The sequence below is a fragment of the Mustelus asterias genome, unplaced genomic scaffold, assembly GCF_964213995.1.
Source record: "Mustelus asterias unplaced genomic scaffold, sMusAst1.hap1.1 HAP1_SCAFFOLD_94, whole genome shotgun sequence".
Lineage (NCBI taxonomy): Eukaryota > Metazoa > Chordata > Chondrichthyes > Carcharhiniformes > Triakidae > Mustelus > Mustelus asterias.
This window is the reverse complement of record NW_027590142.1, coordinates 251804-274218: the sequence shown is the minus strand read 5'-3', so window position 1 is coordinate 274218 and position 22415 is coordinate 251804. Positions and strand designations below refer to the sequence as shown.

Below are 22415 nucleotides of genomic sequence, written 5' to 3'. Positions count from 1 at the left end.
GCCAGAATTGAACCTGGGACCCTGTCGCTGTGAGGCAGCAGTGCTAGCCACCGTGCCGCCCTTAAATTCCCAGATGTTTCATTAAGATTACTTCTCAGTCTTCTAAACTCCAAAGAGTACAGGCCCAAGCTGCTCAACCTGAAAGATAAAACTCCTCATTTCAGGAATCAACCAACTGGATCTTCTCTGAACTGCCTCCACTGCAATTTTGTCCCATTAAAGTAATTCTGTGCCAGGTTAAAGGAGGAGTGAATGTTTTGAATTTCTGTTCTGGACAGATGCTAATGGATTTTGGAAACTCCTTTTACAGGGGGTGAGAAGGGAAAGATTTACACACAGCAAACTCAGACCAAAAGAAATGTTTGTCTGTCTTGAATTTCTAACCTTGAATTACACCTATAACTTTCCTCATTTACAGGGAGAAGATTTGAAGATTGCAACATTTTTCCCAGACACCAATCTCTCTGAGATCTTTGCAGCTGCAGCAGATTTTAAAATATGAAAACAGTGAAATGGTTTTGGGGTGAGTGTGAGTGAGCATTAATTTAAATTCAGAGCATGCTCTGATTCCATGGATCTCGGGCTATTATGACTCCTTTACCATGGATGGGGAGGCAATGGTGCAGTGATAGTGTTATTGGATTAGTAATACAGGGATCCAGGGCAATGCACTGTGAACCCTGGGTTCGAATCTCACAATGGCAGATGTTGAAATTTGAATTCAGTAAAAATCTAGAATTAGAAGTCCATTGATGACAATTGTTGTAAAAATCCAACCGATTTAATAATGTCCTTTAATGAAGGAAATTACCACATCCCCCAGCAATGCAAGCCACTCAGTTCAAGGGCAATGAGTTATGGGCAATAGATGCTGATGCAGCCAACACATAGAGCCATAGAGCAATACAGCACGGAAACAGGCCCTTGGGCCCAACTAATCCATGCCACCCATGGTGACCTCCCAGCTAGTCCCAATTGCCCGTGTTTGGCTCATATCCCTCTAATCCTTTCCTATTCTTGTACTTATCCAAATGCTTTTTAAATGTTTAAACCTGCTGTCTGAACCTGCCTCAACCACTTTCTCTGGCAGTTCATTCCATGTACACACCACCCTCTGCATGAAGAAGTTGCCCCTCGGGTCCCTTTTAATCTTTCCCCTCTCACCTTAAACCTATGCCCTCTCGTTTTCAATTCCCCTACCCTGGCAAAAAGACAATGTGGGTTCATCCTATCTATGCCCCTCATTATTTAATACACCTCAATATGGTCACCCTACGTTCGAAGGAATACAACCCTAGCCTGTCCAACCTCACGCGATCACTCAGGCCCATTAGTCCCGGCAACATCCTCATGAATCTTCTTTACACTTTTTCCAGTTTATGAATGTCTTTCCTATAACAGGGTGACAAAAACTGTACACAATACTCCAAATGCGGCCTCACCAATGACTTATACAACTATAACATAATGTCCCAACTCCTATACCCAGTGTGCTCAATGCCTTCTTCACCATTCTGTCTACCTGTGACATCACTTTCAACAAACTATGTACTTCTCCGAGGTTCCTCTGTTCCTCAACACTCCCCAGGGCCTTACCATTCATTGTATAAGTCCTACCCTGGTTTGACTTTCCAAAATGCAACACTCACACTTAAGACCATAAGACATAGGAGCAGAATTAGGCCACTTGTCCCGTCAAGTCTGCTCCGCCATTCAATTATGGCTGATATTTTTCTCATCCCCATTCTCCTGCCTTTTTCCCATGACCCCTAATCCCCTTATTAATCAAGAACCTATCTATCTCTGTCTTACAGACAGTCAATGACCCGGCCTCCACAGCCTTCTGCAGCAAAGAGTTCCACAAATTCACCACTCTCTGGCTGAAGAAATTCCTCCTTATCTCTGTTTTAAAGGATCGTCCCTTTAGCCTGAGGTTGTGCCTCTGTGCTCTGTATTATCTGTACTGAAATCCATTTGCCAATCATCAGCGGCCCACTTCCCTAACCGATCAACTGATCAAGATCCCCCTGTAATTTTTGATAACCGTCTTCACTATCAGCGATATCTCCTAATTTAGTATCGTCTGCAAACTTGCTAACCATGCTTTTTATGGATTTTTAAACGGCCATCCATTTCTCTGTTTCACCTCTGCCCTCCCTGATCAGCTCTCTGCCATTGTCTACCTTCCTCTGCCTCTAATAATGGGTGTATTTTAACTATTATTTCCGCAAGCTATGTCTTGATGAGGTTTTTCCCACTTCACAACTCTCTTCACTGCTGATTTACCAGCTTAGTCTCACAATGTTCAGGAATTGTTTTTCTTCCACTGGAGATCATTTCCCTTCCACTTCTGAGCTTATATTGACCAACAAAATCTGAGACATTTTTATTCCCTGTAATTCATTCTGCCCACCCTGAAACATTAATCTTCTTTCTGTCTAAAAGGATGGTCTCTTTCCAAATGTTCACAATTAAAGGGCAGGAGATGGCTGACATTTAAGGGGACAGTAAATTAATAGAGGACCGAGATATGTCTAGTGTTATTATATGGTACCCAGATTAGATAAATTATTTATGTTTCTGTAATAAAATACATTTATTATTATTTCTTGCATTGTAATATAATACTGGAGCGATGTTATACATTTCCAGTCATAAAGTCATTACAGCACAGAAGGAATCCATTTGGTAACTCGAGTCCATGCTGACTCTCTGTATAACATTCCAGCCCCATTCCCACTCTATATCCCTGTTCTCCCGAAAGTTTATTTCCTTCAAGTGTCCATCCACTTTCATTTTTAAATAGAATCCATAGATCTGGATGGAGATTTACAACTTTTAGGGAATGAAATAGGAAAGAATGTTCCATAGAAACTAGAATTGTCTGCTCTGAATTTCTATCCTGCACTGACACTGATGACTTTTGTAAACTCATTTTACAGGATATTGAAAGAGGAATCACAGACCGAAATCTCATACATCACGTCAGATCTGACAGAGTCATATTCCTTGGGAGCTGAATATCATCGGCCATTGAATCCAGAAGGAGAAATTATTGTCCAGTCTGTTGATTTGAAAAGATTTCAAATGTCAGTGTGACTGGAAAAGCACCAACACACTGCCACACTCGAGTGAGAGTCTTCCAGCGCACTGACTAAAGAGCTTTAACCAGTTACACAGCCTGAATAACTATCACACCATTCACAGCAGGGAGAGACTGTACTCGTGTTCTGTGTGTGGACGAGGCTTCAACTGATTTTCCACCCAAGGACACCTGCACCATGGAGAAACCATGGAAATGTGCGGACTGTGGGAAGAGATACAGAGTCCCATCTCAGCTGGAAGCTCATCGGCACAGCCACACTGGGGAGAGACCATTCACCTGCTCTCAGTGTGGGGAGGGATTCACTCAGTCATTCAGCCTGCAGTCACACCAGCGAGTTCACACTGGGGAGAGACCGTTCACCTGCTCTCAGTGTGGGAAGGGATTCAGTCATTTATCCAGCCTGCAGACACACAAGCGAGCTCACACTGGGGAGAGGCCATTCACCTGCTCTCAGTGTGGGAAGAGATTCACTCAGTCATCCCACCTGCGGAGGCACCAGCGAGTTCACACGGTGGAGAGACCATTTACATGTCCTCAGTGTGGGAAGGGATTCACTTGTTCATCCCACCTGCAGACACACCAGCGAGTTCACACTGGGGAGAGGCCATTCAGCTGCTCTCATTGTGGGAAGGGATTCACTCAGTTATCCAGTCTGCAGAAACACCAGCGAGTTCACACTGGAGAGACGCCATTCAGCTGCTCTCAGTGTGGGGAGGGATTCACTTGTTCATCCAGCCTGCGGAGGCACCAGCGAGTTCACACTGGGGAGAGGCCATTCACCTGCTCTGATTGTGGCAAGGGATTCAGTCAATCATCCAACCTGGTAAAGCACCAGCGAATTCACACTGGGGACAGGCCATTCACCTGCTCCGTGTGTGGGAAGGGATTCACGCAGTCACCTCACCTGCTGAAACACCATCATGTTCACGAGTGACTGCAAGGACTGAATTTTGCTGTTAATCACATCGAGGTCCGAACCATTTTCATTGGTGTCTGTTTCTGCTGATGTTAATAAACCCTGGCCCAGTTGTAAGATTTGTATTGTGGATTGTCTTGTCTGAGTCCTGAACTCGTAAAACAAACAAGAAGTGCTGTAAAAACTCAGCAGGTCTGACAGCATCTCTGGAGAGAGAAACAGAGCTAATGTTTTGACACTGAAGAAGAGTCACATTCAACTGGAAACATTAACTGTTCCTGTCTTTACAGATTCTGTCAGACTTACTGAGATTTTGCAGCAACTTCTGCTTTTAGAATGACGGTGAATGCTGGATACATGAATCAGAGATTGGTGTAAAACTGGGATCTGCTCCTAAATCAAAGTGAAACAGCAGGTTAAAGTTTCCAGTCTGAAAATTACTATGGTTATTATACTGTATCTACCATTTTAAGGCTGGTTTTAACTCTTTTAAAATAAACCTATTTAAAATATATTTGTTAAAGTCAGTATTAAAATACGAGTTGGATGAGTTCACAGGAGCCTGTTTACCGCTGGGACAATTATTCAACAAACATTGGATCTCCAGATAGAGAAGAAGCTGCAGTTTGTTTGCAGGAATTCCCTGTTTTATTGATGTGTGTGTGTTAGACATCAGGATAACTAAAAATACACAAACCTGGACATCAATGGTGATCTGATTGACAGTTACTCTGGGAATCACTCCCACTGTGAAACTTCAGCACTGACACTGCTGAATGTTGTCGGCTCAGGGAGTGGGACCTCCAGGAGTGGACTGTAAAAAAGCTGGGTTTCAGTATCCTGACTAATATATGGTGAGGAACCAGAAAAATCCTTACTGAGGAACTGTCTGGGGTTTTACCAGTGTAGGTTCAGGGGCGAATGATTCCTGACTCCCTGAAATGTCTGATATTGAACCCAGTTTGGAACAAGATTCATTCAGTTTCCAGGAGAATAGAGACAAATATCACCCACAACTGAGGGAGAGGATTTACTCAGTCATACTCAGTCACCCACAACATGGAGAAGGTGCTTCTACCCAGAGTGTAATGGTAATGCTGCTGCACTTTGATACGACTGCTCAGACATTAGCCTGTGTCAGCTCTTATTGATACTGAATAAAATCTAACCACTGTCACCAATAAGGGTTATCACTGGGAATCATTTCAGAGTTTGGGAAAAGAGAATAAAGGGTTAATGGACACCCCGAATCCCAATTCTATAGAATAAAAGGATGTTCACAATGCTCTGGGCCCAAATGGTTTCTCTTCAGCTCCTCTGCACTCTGTTACTGTGACTCCACACTTTGGGCACATGGACTGAACCCCAGGGGTTCCGTCACCATCTGCCCCAATCGCCCCGTCTCCTGCCCCGATTGGCTGGAGGCCCATTTCCCAGTCAGTCCTCCAGCACCTTCCTGTCTCTCTATCAGTGCGATGCCCAGGTCAGCTTCCCAACTGGGGCTCAGGCCCTGTTATTCTCAGCTAAACTTAGCTCTCAGCTCCGTCACCTGGCTGTCACTAACATGAGCAACAGAGAGAGAAAGCTGCCGCAGGCTCAAATGGGAACTCAAAACTCCAAACAAACTCTTCAACGTTTGTGCGTTCAATATTTGTTTTTGTTTCAGGTTGTTATTTTTACATTGAGGCACCGGAGGTGAAGAATAACTTTCCCTTTCTAACTTTGTATTGTCTATTGTATCAGCTATGGCGCAGTGGATCACACTCTTCCACAAGAAACTACAAAAGGTCGAGAATGAAGCCCAGTCCATCATGCAAACCAGCCTCCCATCCATTGCTTCTGTACACTTCCCATTGCCTCGGAAAAGCAGCCAGCATAATCAAGCACCCCACACAGCCCAGACATTCTCCCTTCCACCTTCTTCCGTCAGGAAAAAGATACAAAAGTCTGAGGTCACGTACCAACTGACTCAAGAACAGCTTCTTCTTTGCTGCCATCAGATCTTCAAATGGACCTACCTCGCACTAAGTTGATCTTTCTCTGCACCCTAGCAGTGACTGTAGCACTACATTCTGCACTCTCTCCTTTCCTTCCCTATGAACGGTATGCTTTGTATAGCGTGCAAGAAACAATATTTTTCACTGTATACTCGTACATATGATGATAATAAATCAAATCTTCACTCTGAATCTGACGATTGTTCTTTCCAATCCCAGTCCATTTACCTGAAGCCAATATTCAAAATGCCAGCACTGAGGGAGTGCTGTACTATTGGAGCTGTTGTCTTCAGTATGAGATGCGAACCCAAGCATCCCATCTGCCCCTTCAGGTGGACATAGACATTGCCATGGATATGATTTTGAAGAAGAGTAGGGGGGGCTGGCCCTGGAGTCCTGACCAATATTTATCAATCAACGTTACTAAAAACAGATCATCTGCTCATTATCATGTTGCTGCTTTTGGGATCTTGCTGTGTACACATTAGCTGCCACATTTCCTGCATTACAACAATGACCACACTTCAAAACTGCTTCATTGGTTTGAAAATGCATTGGGACACCCTGTGGTCCTGAACGATGCTAAATGCAAGTTTTTAAATTTCAGATTTGTGTTCCCTGATCTTGATATCTGAATTTTAATTGGCTTCAACCACCCCCAACTTGCCATTTAATAAATTCACTTTGGATCAAAGAATATTTTAACCAATTAAGGCAACAGCAGGAATCTCCGGTGAGTAAATTTTTAAAATAAGTTTATTTGAAAAGAAACGTTTACTTCAAACATTGGCTTTTACAGCTTGATGTGGGTGATCAGTCTGTCGAAGGTTAACCCTCTCTGGCTCCTTCTTTGACAGGAATTCTTGTGGATTTCAACCTCAGAAGTCTGGTTCCTTCTTTGACAATAATTTACCTGGAACTCGACCCTGTGAATATTCAGTACTTGGCTGGCAGGGAAGATGTTGGGAATCTCTACTTTTATCCCCAAAGTGACCATTACCTGACATCAGAGTTGGGCTGATTGTGACATGACACTTGGTCAATTTGGTTACCAGATTAATTTAACCGGATCCCCAATTACTGACACCACCTTCTCTCATTATCTTAGACAGGAATACAATTGCACAGTTTCATACTAACCCTTTATCTGATTCTATACAATCAGGTATTCAGACAATTTCAAATTCTGAGACAAATCAGAGCTTGAAGGTCTCTCTTACCAGTACATTTATCATCATTGCACATTCTTTACTTACACAGCAATTCAAATGATATGTTTTTACAGCAAATAAAACTCAGCCTTTTACTATAAGACTACTTGTGACACTAATAGATAAACAAAAAAATGACATTCTTTATTGATTTATTAACCGTAACTCAATTAAATCTCACTACTTCTCCAGTTATTTGTTACTGAATGCTTGCTAATTAATACAGTAATCTTTATTTAATAAACTTGGTTACTACAAGATAGACCGGTGCAAACCAACAGTTTGTGGAAAGTCAACAGCTTTCTTCCTTACTAATCCTGACCAGACTGAACAGTGAACCTTATTCTTCAGCTGGACTTTGGAAGAATATGATATCCTGTAGCTTATCAAAATTATAAAATAATTTCTTTCTTTAAACAATTTCTGTTGGCTCTGCAGTTTCTGGAAACATTTCAGGTTATTCAGTGTTAATATTTTAAAATAAAGATCTAGCCTTTATATAATTGTCTATTACACTGAGTCACTGACGATAGCTTATTCAAGGTTCATTCCTGAATAATCATATGTTACATGACTGGCTTTTCATATAAAATCAATTTGTAGCTAATAAAGCCAGTGACAGAAGGTGAATAGACTGTTAGAAGCCACATGTTCGATTTTAAAATGGTTTCCTTGACCTTGTTACTTATAGCAATGAATATGGTATGAAAGCGATTGATTTTTAAAACTAAATTTGGTTACCCAGGCCTGCAATTTCTTCCATTACAACAGTCACTACAATTCACAGAACTTCATTCACTGTATAATGTTTCAGGACAAAGGCAAAGATCGATAGAGAAACAAGGTGGTGAAAGGTTATCAGGGGGAGGTGGGAATGTGGAGTTGAGGTTTCAATTAGATCAGCCATGATTGTGTTGAATGGCAGAACAGGCTCCTGATTCACATGTTCATCTGACACCCTGTGGTTGTGAGAGGTGCGATAGAAATGCAATTTTTTTTTGTTTTCCCCACAATGTTGGATAATTACACTCAGTCCCTGCATCAAAATCATTGTTAAAGGTTGAGTCTAAATATGACACATTTTTAATTCTGGGGTGGTTTTCTCCAAAGAGAAGACGAAGAAGTGATCTGATGGAAGTCTTTAAGATTATGAAGGGGTTCAATAATCCAATAGGTATTTCAGTGAGAAACCTCTTTACCCAGCGAGTGGTGAGAATGTGGAACTCACTACCACAGCGAGTGGTTGAGGTGAACAGATGAATACATTGAAGGGGAAGCTAGATACATACATGAGGGAGAAAGAAATAGAAGGATATGCTGATGGGGGGAGGTGAAGAGGGGTGGGTGGAAACTTATGTTGCGTATAAATAGTGACGCAGACTGATTGGGCCGACTGGCCTGGCCCTGTGCTGCAGACACAATGGAACAGAGACAAACGTATTTTAGATCTACCTGGAGTGCTATTAAAAGCACTATTTACTATCCAAGATAAAATAAATGTCCTTCATCAGCTTTTGTGGATCATTTCAGTAGAAATGTGCTCTCCCAGGCTCAAAGTGCATCAACTGGAATCAACATTGAGAGACCAGCCAGTCCAGCAGAAAGAAACTTCACCAAAATGGTTCAGTCCTGGACATGACGAACAGCAGCAATAACAGCAGAATCCAACCCCTGTAATCATTTGTGAACTTGCTGGTGTCTCAGCAGCTGTGATGACTGAGTGAATCCCTTCCCGCACACAGAGCAGGTAAACTGTTTCGTCCCAGTGTGAACACGCTGGTGTGCCCACAGGTTGGATGAATTACTGAATCCCTTCCCACACTGAGAGCAGGTGAATGGTCTCTCTCCGGTGTGAACTCGCTGGTGTGTCTGCAGGTGGGATGACTGAGTAAATGCTTTCCCACAATCAGAGCAAGTTAATGGTCTCTCCCCAGTGTGCACTCGTCGGTGTTTCTGCAGATTGGATGCATCTGGGAATCCCTTCCCACAATCGGGGCAGGTGAACGGTCTCTCCCCAGTGTGAACTCGCTGGTGTATCAACAGATGCGATGAATCAGTGAATCCCCTCCCACATTCGGAGCAGGTGAATGGTCTCTCCCCAGTGTGAATTCGCTGGTGCATCAACAGATGAGATGAGCGACTAAATCCCTTCCCACAGGTAGAGCAGGTGAATGGTTTCTCTCCAGTGTGAACTCGTTGGTGCATCAGCAGACTGAATGAATCACTGAATCTCATCCCACACATTGAGCAGGGGAATGGTCTCTCTCTGGTATGAACCCTCTGGTGCATCAGCAGGTTGGATGAATCAGTAAATCCCATCCCACACTCGGAGCAGGCGAACGGCCTCTCCCCAGTGTGAACTCGCTGGTGCCTCAGCAGGTTGGATGAATCACTGAATGCCTTCCCACACTCGGAGCAGCTGAATGGTCTCTCCCCGGTGTGAATGCGCTTGTGTGACTGTAGGTGGGATAACTGAGTGAATTCCTTCCCGCACTCCGAGCAGGTGAACCGCCTCTCCCTGGTGTGAACTCGCTGGTGCATCAACAGGTTGGATGAATCACTGAATCCCTTTCCACAATCGGAGCAGGTGAATGGCCTCTCACCAGTGTGAACTCGCTTGTGTGTCTGCAGGTGGGATGAATGAGCGAATCCCTTCCCACACTCCAAGCAAGTGAACGGCCTCTCCCCAGTGTGACTGCGTCGATGAGTTTCCAGCTGATATGGGAAATTGAATCCTTTACCACAGTCTCCACATTTCCATGGTTTCTCCATGGTGTAGGTGTCCATGTGTCTCTACCAGTTCGACAGTCAGTTGAAGCCTTGTCCATACATAAAAAACCTGAATAGTGACTAGTGATGTCTTTTCAAGCTGTGTAACTGGTTGAAGCTTTATTCCACAGTCAGTGCACAGGAACACCCACTCATATCTGTGTCTCCACGTTTTCCAATCACACTTATGGTTGAAATCTCTTGAAGCAGACAGAACAGAGAAATATTTCTCTTTATAGATTCCAAAGGCTGATGTTGTTCAGGTCCCGATTTATCAAGTTAATCTGGCAGATCACCACGAATATTTGTTTTGAGAAGTCCAATTCTGATATTCTGTAAAAGGAGTTCCAAAATTCATCACTGTCAGTGCAACTCAAATTCAGAAAAGACAATTCTAGTTTTTATAGAAAATTCTTTACTTTCTCCCGCCATTCTTACCCTGCATCTAATACACATCATAGAACAACACCAGTCATATCCCTGTCCTATATTAATTTACTGTCTCCTTAATATCAGCTATCTCCTGGGGATCCACCCCTTTAATTGTGACCATTACGAATATAGACCATCCTTTTAGCCAGACAAATAAATGTATTAAGCTGAGGGAGCTAAAGAATGTTAATGTCTTTAAAAGAGAAAGACTTGGGGCAACCTTTCCAGAGTCTGCAGCCTCCCTGGATTCACTTCCTTTCCCTTCAGTTGCTGCAAGTCCCCAAAATCCCCCAGAATGAGAAAAGAAATGGAAAGGGGGTTGAAAAGAAAGTGTTTCACTCACAGATGTCAGAGACAGGAGAACGTTTCTGTCTGCATGAAGCTCAATCTGCATTGTCACAAAGACAGCATTCTGATTGGCTGGAGGACCAGAGAGCTTCCGGTCCTCCAAATATTCTCATTGGTGAACGTCTCACGCGACATAATGGTGGGTGAGACCTCCTCCGTCCATGCGCACCTTCCCTCTCCCCTGGACATGCGCATTCGAGGTCGCCTGCTTGCGTGGCGAATAGAGCGTATTCCCCAGCGCCATGGATTGTGGGTATGCGGCTGCCATTATTCAGCCGGTCTCCAAACTCCTGGGACTGGGGTGAAAATTCGTGGGTTTGGGTTTGGTACCTGTGGGTTATAACTGGATTTGATTGTGACGCCCCTTTCACAAAAGAGTTTGTTAAATACAGCTGTAAAGATTTGGACAGTGGCACAGTGGTTAGCACCGCTGCCTCACAGCGCCAGGGACCCAGGTTCAATTCCGGCCTTGGGTGACTGTCTGTGGGGGGTTTGTACATTCTCTCTGTATCTGTGTGAGTGGCTGGGCTTACCCGTCTTGCCAGCGGTTGACATGAGCTGGCCATGTCAATGATGAACCTCATGCAGGAGGACACCAAGGCAGCCTCATGCAGGAGGACACCAAGGGCAGCCTCAAGGCTGGTTTGGCCCTTCTGGTTCCCCTCTCCCCCTGCTCCAATGGCACAGACATTTGGAAATATGTAACCAATGTCCAACTCCTCAGTGCCAAAAGATATTGCTGATTTTTAAAATTACTGCCTCTGAAAACTGGCATGGTTTGCAGAGATTAACAATTTAATGCACTTAACTGGACAGACTGGAAAATGCCCACATCTTTTCTCTGTCTAGTTAATCCACTCGAATGATCATCTGATGAGTCAGCTGACACTGTCCCATGCAGGGAGCCTTTTAAAGTGCTGGCCGTGACCTTGTTCTGGGTCACTGCCTGCAGTCTACAACACTAGACATCCCACTCTCCAACACTCATTGAGCAAAATGAAGGTCTACAACCCGCCCTTGCTGCTAATTGGTGACAATGAATGTATTATCAGACACGAAGTGATGGCGGCACAGAAGTCAGAATGCTGCTGAATTCCGGATGTGGAATGCGCTGTCATAGAAACGAGAAGCAGGAGTAGGCCATTTGGCCCTTCAAACCTGCTCCACCATTCATTATAATCATGGCTAATCATCAAATTCAATGGGCTGATCATCGAATTCAATATCCTGATCCCACATGACTGCATTGTTCAGCTGTTGGAAGTTACCTCAAAACTGATTGCAAACGTTTATGTCTCTGATGTAAATCACCATTTAAAGTCAATAAGGCTGAGTGTAATTATTGAGCTCTGATGGGGGGTCATCTAGACTCAAAATGTTGGCTCTATTCTCTCTCCACAGATGCTGTCAGACCTGCTGAGATCCCAGCATTTTCTGTTTTTGTTTCAGATTCCAGCAGCCGCAGTAATTTGCTTTTATCTTAAGAGATTATTCCTCAAATTGAAATTGACAAAATAAATTGACATGAGTGGCTGATTTGAACATCCAAAGGGAAAGTTTAAGGGAATAATCACATTGTCAGAACAAAAAGAAACTAACAACTAACAGCCAGGTGGTTCCCCAGTGTCAAAAACGATTTCTTTTTCACAATAATATTTCTACTTGAATTTGGGTTAATTTCGGAAAAAAAGTCAGAGAAAATTTGTGTTATTTTTAGGAAATAAAAGACCATCTAAAACAAAGATCTTGATAATGCCTGAAATCAAATATGATTATAATATATGAAATATGATATGGGGAAGTTTAGGAGTGAGAGGAGGAGAAATTTCTTCATGCAGAGAGTGGTGAACTTGTGGAATTCGCCAGCACAGAAGGCTGTGGAGGCCAAAACATTAGAAATATATCTGTTTACCTTCTGAGATATATTCAGACTCTAAAAGCCTCAAGGAGTTTGGGGAGATCAGTGGAGAATAATGTTGAGATAGGGGATCAGTCATGATCATCTTGAATTGCAGAACAGGATCGAAGGGCCAAATGACCTATCCTGCTCCTATTTTCTATGTTTCTGGAAGTCAACAAAATAAGATTCTCATCAGGACTGTTGTTAAAAATGGAAACGAGGAATTACACATCTTCAGCCTGATCAACCAACATAAATTATAAAAGTCTGTCCTGTTAAGTATATTTTTCCATTCTATATTGATAAATATTTTTCTTTTAAATAAGCTTCCTTCAATTGATTATATAAGATTCCTGAGATAGAATCCCTACAGTGCTGAAGGAGGCCATTTGGCCCATGGAACCTGCACCAACAACAATCCAACCCAGGCCTAACCCCATAACCCATTTACTCTGCTAATCCCCCTGACACTAAAGGTCAATGTAGAATAGCCAATCAACCTAACCCACACATCTTTGGAGTGTGAGGAAACCAGAGCACCTGGAGGAAACCCACACAGACATGGGGAGAACGTCTTATCCAGTGGTTAAAAGTCTTGTTTAAAGTAAAATAACTGAGGGAGTTGTTTACAGGCATCGGTGAATTGGGCTGATTGCAGACAGAATGAGCAGGACAGTGAGAGAGAGCTGTGTCTGCACTGGCGCAGAGACAGAAATCCGATTGGAGGGTTGAAACATGGAGTTACAGGATTTGGGAGGTGACAAGGACGTTCCAGGGGAAAAGACGATTAGAGATTGGGGCGGGAGTTTACAAGGATATTGGGAGTTAAGGGTTGGTTTCATTGGGGGAGGGTGCTGGTGATGATGGCAGAACTGAAGGACATAGGAATACCTGAAGGGAGAGAACCATGAACGATATCAGTGAAAATAGGGAAGTTGGGTGAGGAGCAGTTTAGTGGGAATAAGGTCGAGGGAGGAGGTGGGATTGCTGGAAAGATATACTCTGAGAGGATACAAGGAGAGATAGGAGAGAATTGAAACAAAGGATCAAATTCAGGGCTACAGCAAAGGGGGGTCATTAGAAAGAGTTTGGCTCGGTGGGCGAGGGGAAGGGAGGGAAGCAGTAGAGGCAGCTGATTACATTGTCTAAATCTTAATGACAAAGAAGCTCCATGAGCTCCTCACACTGGAGGTGAAGATGGAGGAGACAGAGGAAAGAGACCTTCAAAGGATCCAAATTGTGTTTGAGATATTAAAAAAGCTCAACACTCTTCATGTCGAACACAAACTGAATTTATTTTACATAACAATGTATAACTTAACATTTATAACTATGCTTTGTTTATTAACAGCAATACTGTGATAACTTTCCACACAAATATGAACATACAAATTAGGAGCAGGAGTAGGCCACTCGGCCCCTCTAGCCTGCTCCACCACTCAATAAGACCCTGGTTGATCTGATTGTAACCTCAAATCCACATTCCTTTTACCCCCTGTTAATCAAGAATCTATCCAGCTCTGCCTTCAAAATATTCAAAGACACTGCTTCCAATGCTTTTTGAGGAAGACCCAGAGACTCGCTGCCCTCTAAGAGAAAACATTTATTTCTCATCTTTGTGTCAACTGAGCAACATTTTATTTTTCAATAATGTATTCAATAATAAGTATTAGATTCGCTCACATGAGAAATCATCCTCTTTAAATCGATCCTGTCAAAATACCTCAGGAACTGAAAAAGATTTCAATCAAATTGCCTCTTACTCTTTTAAGCTCCAGCAGATACAAGCTCAGGCTACTCAGTCTTTCCTCATAAGACAATCTCCCATTTCTGGTATAGTCTAGTAGACCTTCTCTGAACTGCTTCTAACACATTTACATTCTTCTTTAAATAAGGAGACAAATACTTTAATCATATTCCAAATCGCCAGTGTTCTGTAAAGCAGAAGCATAAGCTCTGTTTTGTATTCAATTCCCCTCACAATGAACAATAACATTATGTTAACTTTCCCAATTACTTGCTGTACCCTTCTACTAGCTTTTTGTGACTCATGAACCAGGACACTCAGAATCCTCTGACGGGGAACTGAATTTCTCCTCACAGTCTCCACATTTACACGGTTTCTCCCTAATGTGACTGTGGATGTGAATGGTGCTGTTTCCTTCCATGTTCAAAATTCTCTGCTGTTAAGGTTACGATAAATTGTGCAGCTCCATCCAATCCTGATCTGATATTCTGTGTGAGTATCCTGACCCCAAATCCTCCTTCTAAGCCAATTATATTAACACCTATAACAGAGCTGGAGTTATTTTTCAATTCAGCAGAAACGGACCCAAATGAACATGGTTCAGTCTGAATATGATTAACTGCAAAATCCAATCACAATAGTTACTTGTGAATTTGCTGGTGTTTTCGCAGCCTGGATGAAGTAATGTATCCCTTCCCACACTGGGAGCAAGTGAATGGCCTCTCCCCAGTGTGAGTTCGCTGGTGATTTAGCAGTGTGCATGAGGTAATAAATCCCTTTCCACACACAGAGCAGGTGAATGGCCTCTCCCCAGTATGAATTCGCTGGTGTTTCAGCAGCATGGCTGAGGTAGTGAATCCCTTCCCACACTGGGAGCAGGTGAATGGCCTCTCCCCAGTGTGAACTCGTTGATGATTTAGCAGCGTGGATGACTGAGTGAATCCCTTCCCACACTGAGAGCAGATGAATGGCCTTTCCTCAGTATGAATTCGCTCGTGTATCGCTAGGTTGGATGACTGATTGAATTCCTTCCTACACACAGAACATGTGAACGGTCTCTCCCCTGTGTGAATTCGCTGGTGTTTCAGCAGATGGGATGAGGTAGTGAATCCCTTCCCACATTGAGAGCAGGTGAACGGTCTCTCCCCTGTGTGAATGCGTCGATGAGTTTCCAGGTGGGATGGGTAATCAAATCCCTTCCCACAATCCTCACATTTCCAAGCCATCTCCCTGTTGCGATTGCAATTATGTTCCGAAAGGCCAGATGATTGGGTGAAGTCTTGTCCACACACACAGAACACGTGTACAGTTTCTCTCCACTGTGAATGGTGCTTTTTCCTTCTATATTCAAAATACAATGATATTCAGGTTACAATAAATTGGTCGACTCAATCAGGTCTGAGATCACATTTGATTTCTGTTTACCAACTGCAAATCCCCCTCTCCTAAAATGCTGTGAAATTGATTTAGAACAGAAAAAAACTCATTTTCTTCTCATGCAACTGGCAAACATTATTTTATCTATGGAAAGAGACATAAAGTTAAAAGGCAAAAGCGATCGAAGGATATGGGGGTTTGGGCTATTATCATAATGAATAGAAGAGCAGGCTTGAAGGGCCAAATGGCCTACTCCTGATCCTATTTTCTATGTTTCGATGGAACTCAATGTCTATGAGGATGGTGGAACAGGAGACAAATGGTTTCAAAATGAGATTGGATCGGCACACAAAGGAAATGAACATGCTGCACTAATGGAGATATAGAGGGGAATGGGACTGAGTGGATCACTCTGCAGAAAGTTGACATGGACTCAAGTTCCTTCTGAAGTGTGGAGTCTATGACTGGAAATGTATAACATCGCTGCAGTACCAGATTACAAGAATGGAAATAATAAATACATTATTTTACTGAAATATAAATATTAGACCTAATACGTACTATAAAACAACACTGGATATATCTCTTCTTGTGGCGTCCCAAGCCAACTGATAACTCTAAAATAAACACATTTCCAGACAATTCCAAGGATAAAATGAGTGAGGTTTCACTTTTTAAAATGTTTCATTGTAAAAGTCAAAATAAAAGCAACATAAATGAATCAGGCATTGACAGACAAATAGCATTTGAATAGATGGGATACTTTTTACTTCAATAAAACCAGTCTCCACAAAATCACCAGCAATTCCTCCCTTAGAATTCATGGCACTAATTTAATTTACCACAACTCTCTGTATTTCCCAGAGAGAAAAAACACAGGAGAATGGCACTCAGTCAAAATGCTCATTTGAAGAGTCGGGTACAGATATAATGTTCTAAATGGCCCGTATATATTTATACATTTGCATATTTAATGGATAATAAATGTGTGTAATATACAGCTCTCTGTTATGTGATTGGTGAGATAGGGATCAGTGAGGAAGAACTTTGTTTAGGCCCTGGAACTTGCTGCTGATGAGAGTGGTGCAACAAGAGATGATCAGTGATTTCAAAATGAAATTTGATGAACACTTGAAGGAAATAAACTTTCAGGGAAATGGGGATATCGAGGGGGTATGGAATTGACTGACTTTCTGTACAGAGGGTTGGTATTGACTTGAGTTGCCAAATAGATTCATTTTGTGCCACAATGACTCTGTGGCTGGAAATATAAAACAGCAACGCTGCTATATATTTCAAGACAAGAAATAATTATAATGAACTTCAGAGAATCATAAATGATTTTGTGTGTGCCATATGACCACACTATCTCTGTCCTCAGTTGATTTACTATTCCTTTAAACGTCATCCATCTCTTGGGAAAACGTTATAATTGTGAACATTAGATAGGAGGCCATCCTATTAACCAGACAAATAAATGTGTCAAACTGAGAGCTAAAGGATGTCTTTGAGAGAAAAAGGAAAACTTCCCCCTCTGGCCAACATCTGTGAGTAAAACACTTTCTTTCTCCCCCTGGGAAATACAGAGAGTTGTGGGACTCTGTAACTGGAATTAGAGCCAAATATACTGAGGGGGAAATGTTTGTGATTTTGTGGAATCTGTTTTTATTGTTTGAGCTATTTAATGACAAAGTTATCATGCGCATTCAAATACAATTTGAATGTCATTGCATGATTCAGCAATGTTCAAAGAATCCCTAAAGTACAGGAGGTCATTTGGCCCATCGAGCCTGCACTGACATCAATCCCACCCAGGCCCTAATCCTTCAACTCCACGTACTACCCTGCTAATCCTCCTGATACTAAGGGCAATTTAGCATGGCCAATCCACCTAACCCTCAGATCTTTGGAGTGTGGGAGGAAACCAGAACACCCTGAGGAAACCCACACAGACACAGGGAGAATGTGCAAACTCTACACAAGGCCAAATTTGTACCCGGGTCCCTGGTGCTGTGAGGCAGCAGTGCTAAACACTGTGCCACTATGTTGCCCGTTTGATAATTTTAATTAGATTGTTACAGAAAAAGTTTTTAAAATGTGAAATGTTGTCCTTCGGTTTATTCCATTGAGTTTCTCTGGGAATTTATTTGCTTTAAGGTAATTGGTCTCCACAAAGATCATACCAACAGGGATACATCTAGTGTTATCCTTTGGTACATTAGTATAATATTTCTGTCATTTGTTCTTATTTCTGGTCTGGTACTTTGGAACTATAGCTATATTCTATATTTCCAGCATTAGATCCATGATGGCAGATGAGTCAATTAGTCAACTGGAATCCATGCTAACTCATTATAGGACAATCCAGTTAATCCCATTCCCACTATGTATCTCCGTAGCCCTGCAAATTTATTTCCTTCAAGTTCCATCCAATCTTGTTTTGAAATAATTAATTATCTCTGCTTCCACCACCCTCATTGGCAGCCAGTGCCAGGTCGAGATCGCTCACTGCCTGAGGAGTGGTCTTCCTCATAACCCTGTATCTGGAAATTACACTGACATTTAGTCCAATAAATATATATACATGTGAGCAGCTGGCATGAAGATGGTGTGTGTGTCCTGGACAGGAAGCAGTGAGCAGGGATCTGGTGATCAACATGAATTAGCACCTTCAGGAGAATTGGGAGGATATATATTAGAAATAGCAGAATGAGAAAGGAGAGAGTGTGTGGGATGGAGATTTACAACTTTGGGAGAAGGAGCGAGGAAAGAATATTCCATAGAAACTAGAATTGTCTGTTTTGAACTTCTATCCTGCACTGATAGTGATGCTTTTTGTCAAGCCTTTTAAAGTATATCAGAAAAGGGAGGATTTACAGAGTGAAATCCCAACAAACATCACATCCAAGATCTGATAGTCACTCAATTATTGGTGCCTCAATTTCGTCTGCATCTGAAACTTCTTCAAATAGTTTAAACATCAGTGTGACCAGAGAGAACACACGCGTGCACGCACACACACTTTCTATGTCATCCTTGATGAAGACCGACACACATTTGTTTAATAATAAATAAGAACAGGAAATGCTGGAGAAATTCAGCAGGTCTGGCAGCATGTGTGGAGAGAGGAGTACGGTTAATATTTTGAGGCCATACGACCTTCTACAGAACTGTTTCTTTTCTCAGCCATTTCCTCATTCGCCATTATCAATTCTGTGGTAACAAACACACATTTTTTCTTTCTTTTTCATGCATCATGTTTTTACAGTCAGTTTTTATGCTTTTTACCAGTTCTTTCTCATTGTTTTCTTTTTCTTTATCAGTTCCTTTGTGCCAAATTCTAAAAAGATCCAAATCCTCTGGCTTAATACTTTTCTGATCACTTTGTGAGCCTCTTCCTTTGATTAATGCAAATATTTACTTCTCTCGATAACCACGGTTGCAATCACTATTCCTGCAGGACTTTTGTCTTTAAAGGAATGCACACTTGTTATAAATCATGTATTAATTCCTGAAATGTTAGGTATTGCCTATCTTCTATCATATCTTTTAATGTAGCTTCCCATCTACCTAAGCTAACTTTCCCCTCAAATCTTTGAACTTTCCTTCTATGAGGAACACTCAGCTGAATTAAACAAAAGAACCTATTAAACACCACAGCCCATCTCCATGGCAACATGGCATGCTTTGGGGTGTTCCAAATAGAAATGCAAAGTAAATATCTTTGACCTCCCAAACATCCTTTCATTCTATGATTCAGATGAAATATCAAACTAGAATTTTGCAACAAGGCTCTAAGAGTATCAAACCATTGGAAGCAAAGTTCCGAGACCAGCCAGTCCACCAGAAAGAAACATTCTGACACTCCCACTTTGCCACCTGTCAGAATGAACATGGCTGAGTCCCAGAAGTGATTAATAGCAGGAACAATGGCAGAATCCATTCTCTGTAATCACTTGTGAACTCACTGGTGTGTCTGCAGATGGGATAACTGAATGAATCCCTTTCCACACAAGGAGCAGATGAATGGCCTCTCCCCAGTGTGAACCCGTTGATGTGTCAGCAAGTTAGATGATTGAGTGAATCCCTTCCCACACTCAGTGCAGGTGAACGGCCTCTCCCCAGTGTGAACTCGCTGGTGCATCTGCAGGGTGAACGATTCAATGAATCCCTTCCCACATTCAGAGCAGGTGAATGGCCTCTCTCCACTGTGAACTCGCTGGTCTGCCAGCAGATGGGACAACGGAATGAATCTCCTGCCACACTCAGAGCAGTTGAATGGTCTCTCCCCAGCGTTAACACGCTGATGTGTCTGCAGGCTGCATAAGCGACTGAATCCCTTCCCACACTCAAAGCAGGCGAATGGCCTCTCTCCAGTGTGAAGTCGCTGGTGTGTCAACAGATTCCATGAGTGAGTGAATCCCTTCCCACACACAAAGCAGGTGAACAGCTTCTCTCCACTGTGAACTCGCTGGTGCATCCGCAGGTTGTTTAAATGCAAAGCAGCCAGCATAATCAAGGACCCCACACACCCTGGACCTAAGGTCATGCACCAACTGACTCAAAAACAGCTTCTTCCCTACTGCCATCTGACTCTTGAATGGACTTACCTTGCATTAAGGTCATTCTCCGCACCCTAGCTATGACTGTAACATTACATTCTGCACTCCTTTCCTACGTATGGTATGCTTTGCCTGTATAGTGCGCAAGAAACAATACTTTTCACTTTATAGTAACACACGTGACAAGAATAAATAAAAAATCAACAGTCTCCAGACTCTCCACTCTTCATCCACAGTTTCAGCCACTCTCCCCTTGTGTTCACCTGCATTTTTCCAGACTCTGCGTTTCATCATGTTTTCCAGATATCTCCCCCACCCCAGATTGTTCACCTGCAGTTTCCAGGCTCCCCAGGCATGTGCTCACTTACAGTTTCCTGCCACCCCACCCCACCCACATTCACCCAGTGTTTAGGCCCCCTTCTGAACCTGTGTTCACCCACAGTTTCCAGCTCCCCACGCCGGCTTACCCACAGTTAGCAGGCCCCACACAATGCTCAATTTGTCAGCAACAGCACCACACTATGCATGCTCAGAGCACAGGCCGATTCCATACCTGTGCACTGGGTACCTAGAATCATGCATAGGGACTTTATGGGGTGCTCTGGGTAACTAATGCAGCATTGACAGAGTGAATTTCAGATAGATCATTAATGTTTTAGCATTCCAATTGAGATCAGGAAGAGAGCAGACAGAGACTCAATATGAAAAATCATCACGATCTGTTCAGGATAGAATTCAGATGAGAGACATTTCTCTTGGTTTGAGTTTTGCAGATAAAAATTCATTCCTTTCCTCTGCTGGCAGGGAGCACTGCGCATGCGCACTGTTGCAACCTCATGCGATCAAGAGGCAGCCTTGACCCCAGGTCTGTCATCAAAAAACTCGCAGCTTCTCTTCCTGAAAACACGGAACCGATAGCTTCTTATTCGGATCGTGAATCCTCCAGAAGGTGTTAATGGAGCCTCCCAGTCCACTCACCGGCTCTGTTCCTCTCCTGTCCGGGCCTCATGTCTCCCTGCGGATTCCACACCACTGTCTGCATCCGCACTGCGCATGCTCCAGTCACAGCCCCGCACAGAGCCTGCGCAGCGGGCTCCGGCAGAGGTTGGGCCCCGCCCCTCATTCACTCCTATTGGTTGGAAGACCAGCCGCTCCAGCTCGGTCCTCCAGCCCCGCCCCTCATTCACTCCGATTGGTTGGAGGACCAGCCGCTCCAGCTCGGTCCTCCAGCCCCGCCTCTCATTCACTCCGATTGGTTGGAGGACCAGCCGCTCCCGCTCGGTCCTCCAGCCCCGCCCCCTCACATTGTTCGGGAATCTCACTCTGCCGCTTCCGCCTTCACCCCAGCAGCAACTTCAACCAAAGACCCAACTGGGAAAAGGTGAATATTTCCGCATGTTTAAAATCAGTCATAAAATCATTAAATATGATTTGTTGCTGTGAGCTGCATTATTTGTGAGAATGAGAGTGACGGAGTGGGATTGATCCACAGCCTGAGTCACCAGATTAAGGACAGGAGGAGAGAGAATCTGGAGAGGACAAAAGAATCAGGAGACTGCAGTGAGCATGGATCTGTCAATCAGCCTCAATCAGCACCTTCAGGAGAATTGGGAGGGTGAATATTAGATACAGCAGAGTGAGAATGGAGGGAGAGTGTGTGGGATGGAGATTCACAGCTTTTGGGGAATGAGAGAGAAAGAATGTTCCATAGAAACGAGAATTGTCTGTTCTGAATTTCTGTCCTGTACTGACACTGATGACTTTTGTAAACTCATTTTACAGGATATTGAAAGAGGAATCACAGACCGAAATCTCAAACGTCACATCAGATCTGACAGAGTCATATTCCTTGGGAGCTGAATATCATCGGCCTTTGAATCCAGAAGGACAAATGATTGTCCGGTCTGTCGATTTGAAAGGATTTCAAATGTCAGTGTGACTGGAAAAGGACCAACACGCTGCCACGCTCGGGTGAGGGTGTTAAAGAGCTTTAACCAGTTACACAGCCTGAATAAAGATCACACCATTAACAGCGGGGAGAGACTGCACT

General features: G+C 43.1%; 2 protein-coding genes across 2 annotated transcripts in view; one reads left to right on the top strand and one right to left on the bottom strand.

Annotated features, from left to right (window-relative positions):
- The window catches only part of LOC144484171 (uncharacterized), a 61199-nt gene that overhangs the window by 6325 nt on the left and 32459 nt on the right, over positions 1-22415 (top strand). The window contains 1 exon segment of the mRNA XM_078202713.1: positions 3599-4036. Coding sequence (XP_078058839.1) covers positions 3599-4036 — 438 coding nt within the window.
- Positions 8908-21387, bottom strand: LOC144484143 (uncharacterized). Its single transcript, XM_078202683.1, has 3 exons — positions 21344-21387; positions 15147-15767; positions 8908-9910 (listed from the first exon to the last, which is right to left on the bottom strand). Exons 2-3 carry the CDS (start codon positions 15650-15652, stop codon positions 8908-8910), a joined length of 1509 nt encoding a protein of 502 aa, XP_078058809.1. The 5' UTR covers positions 15653-15767; positions 21344-21387.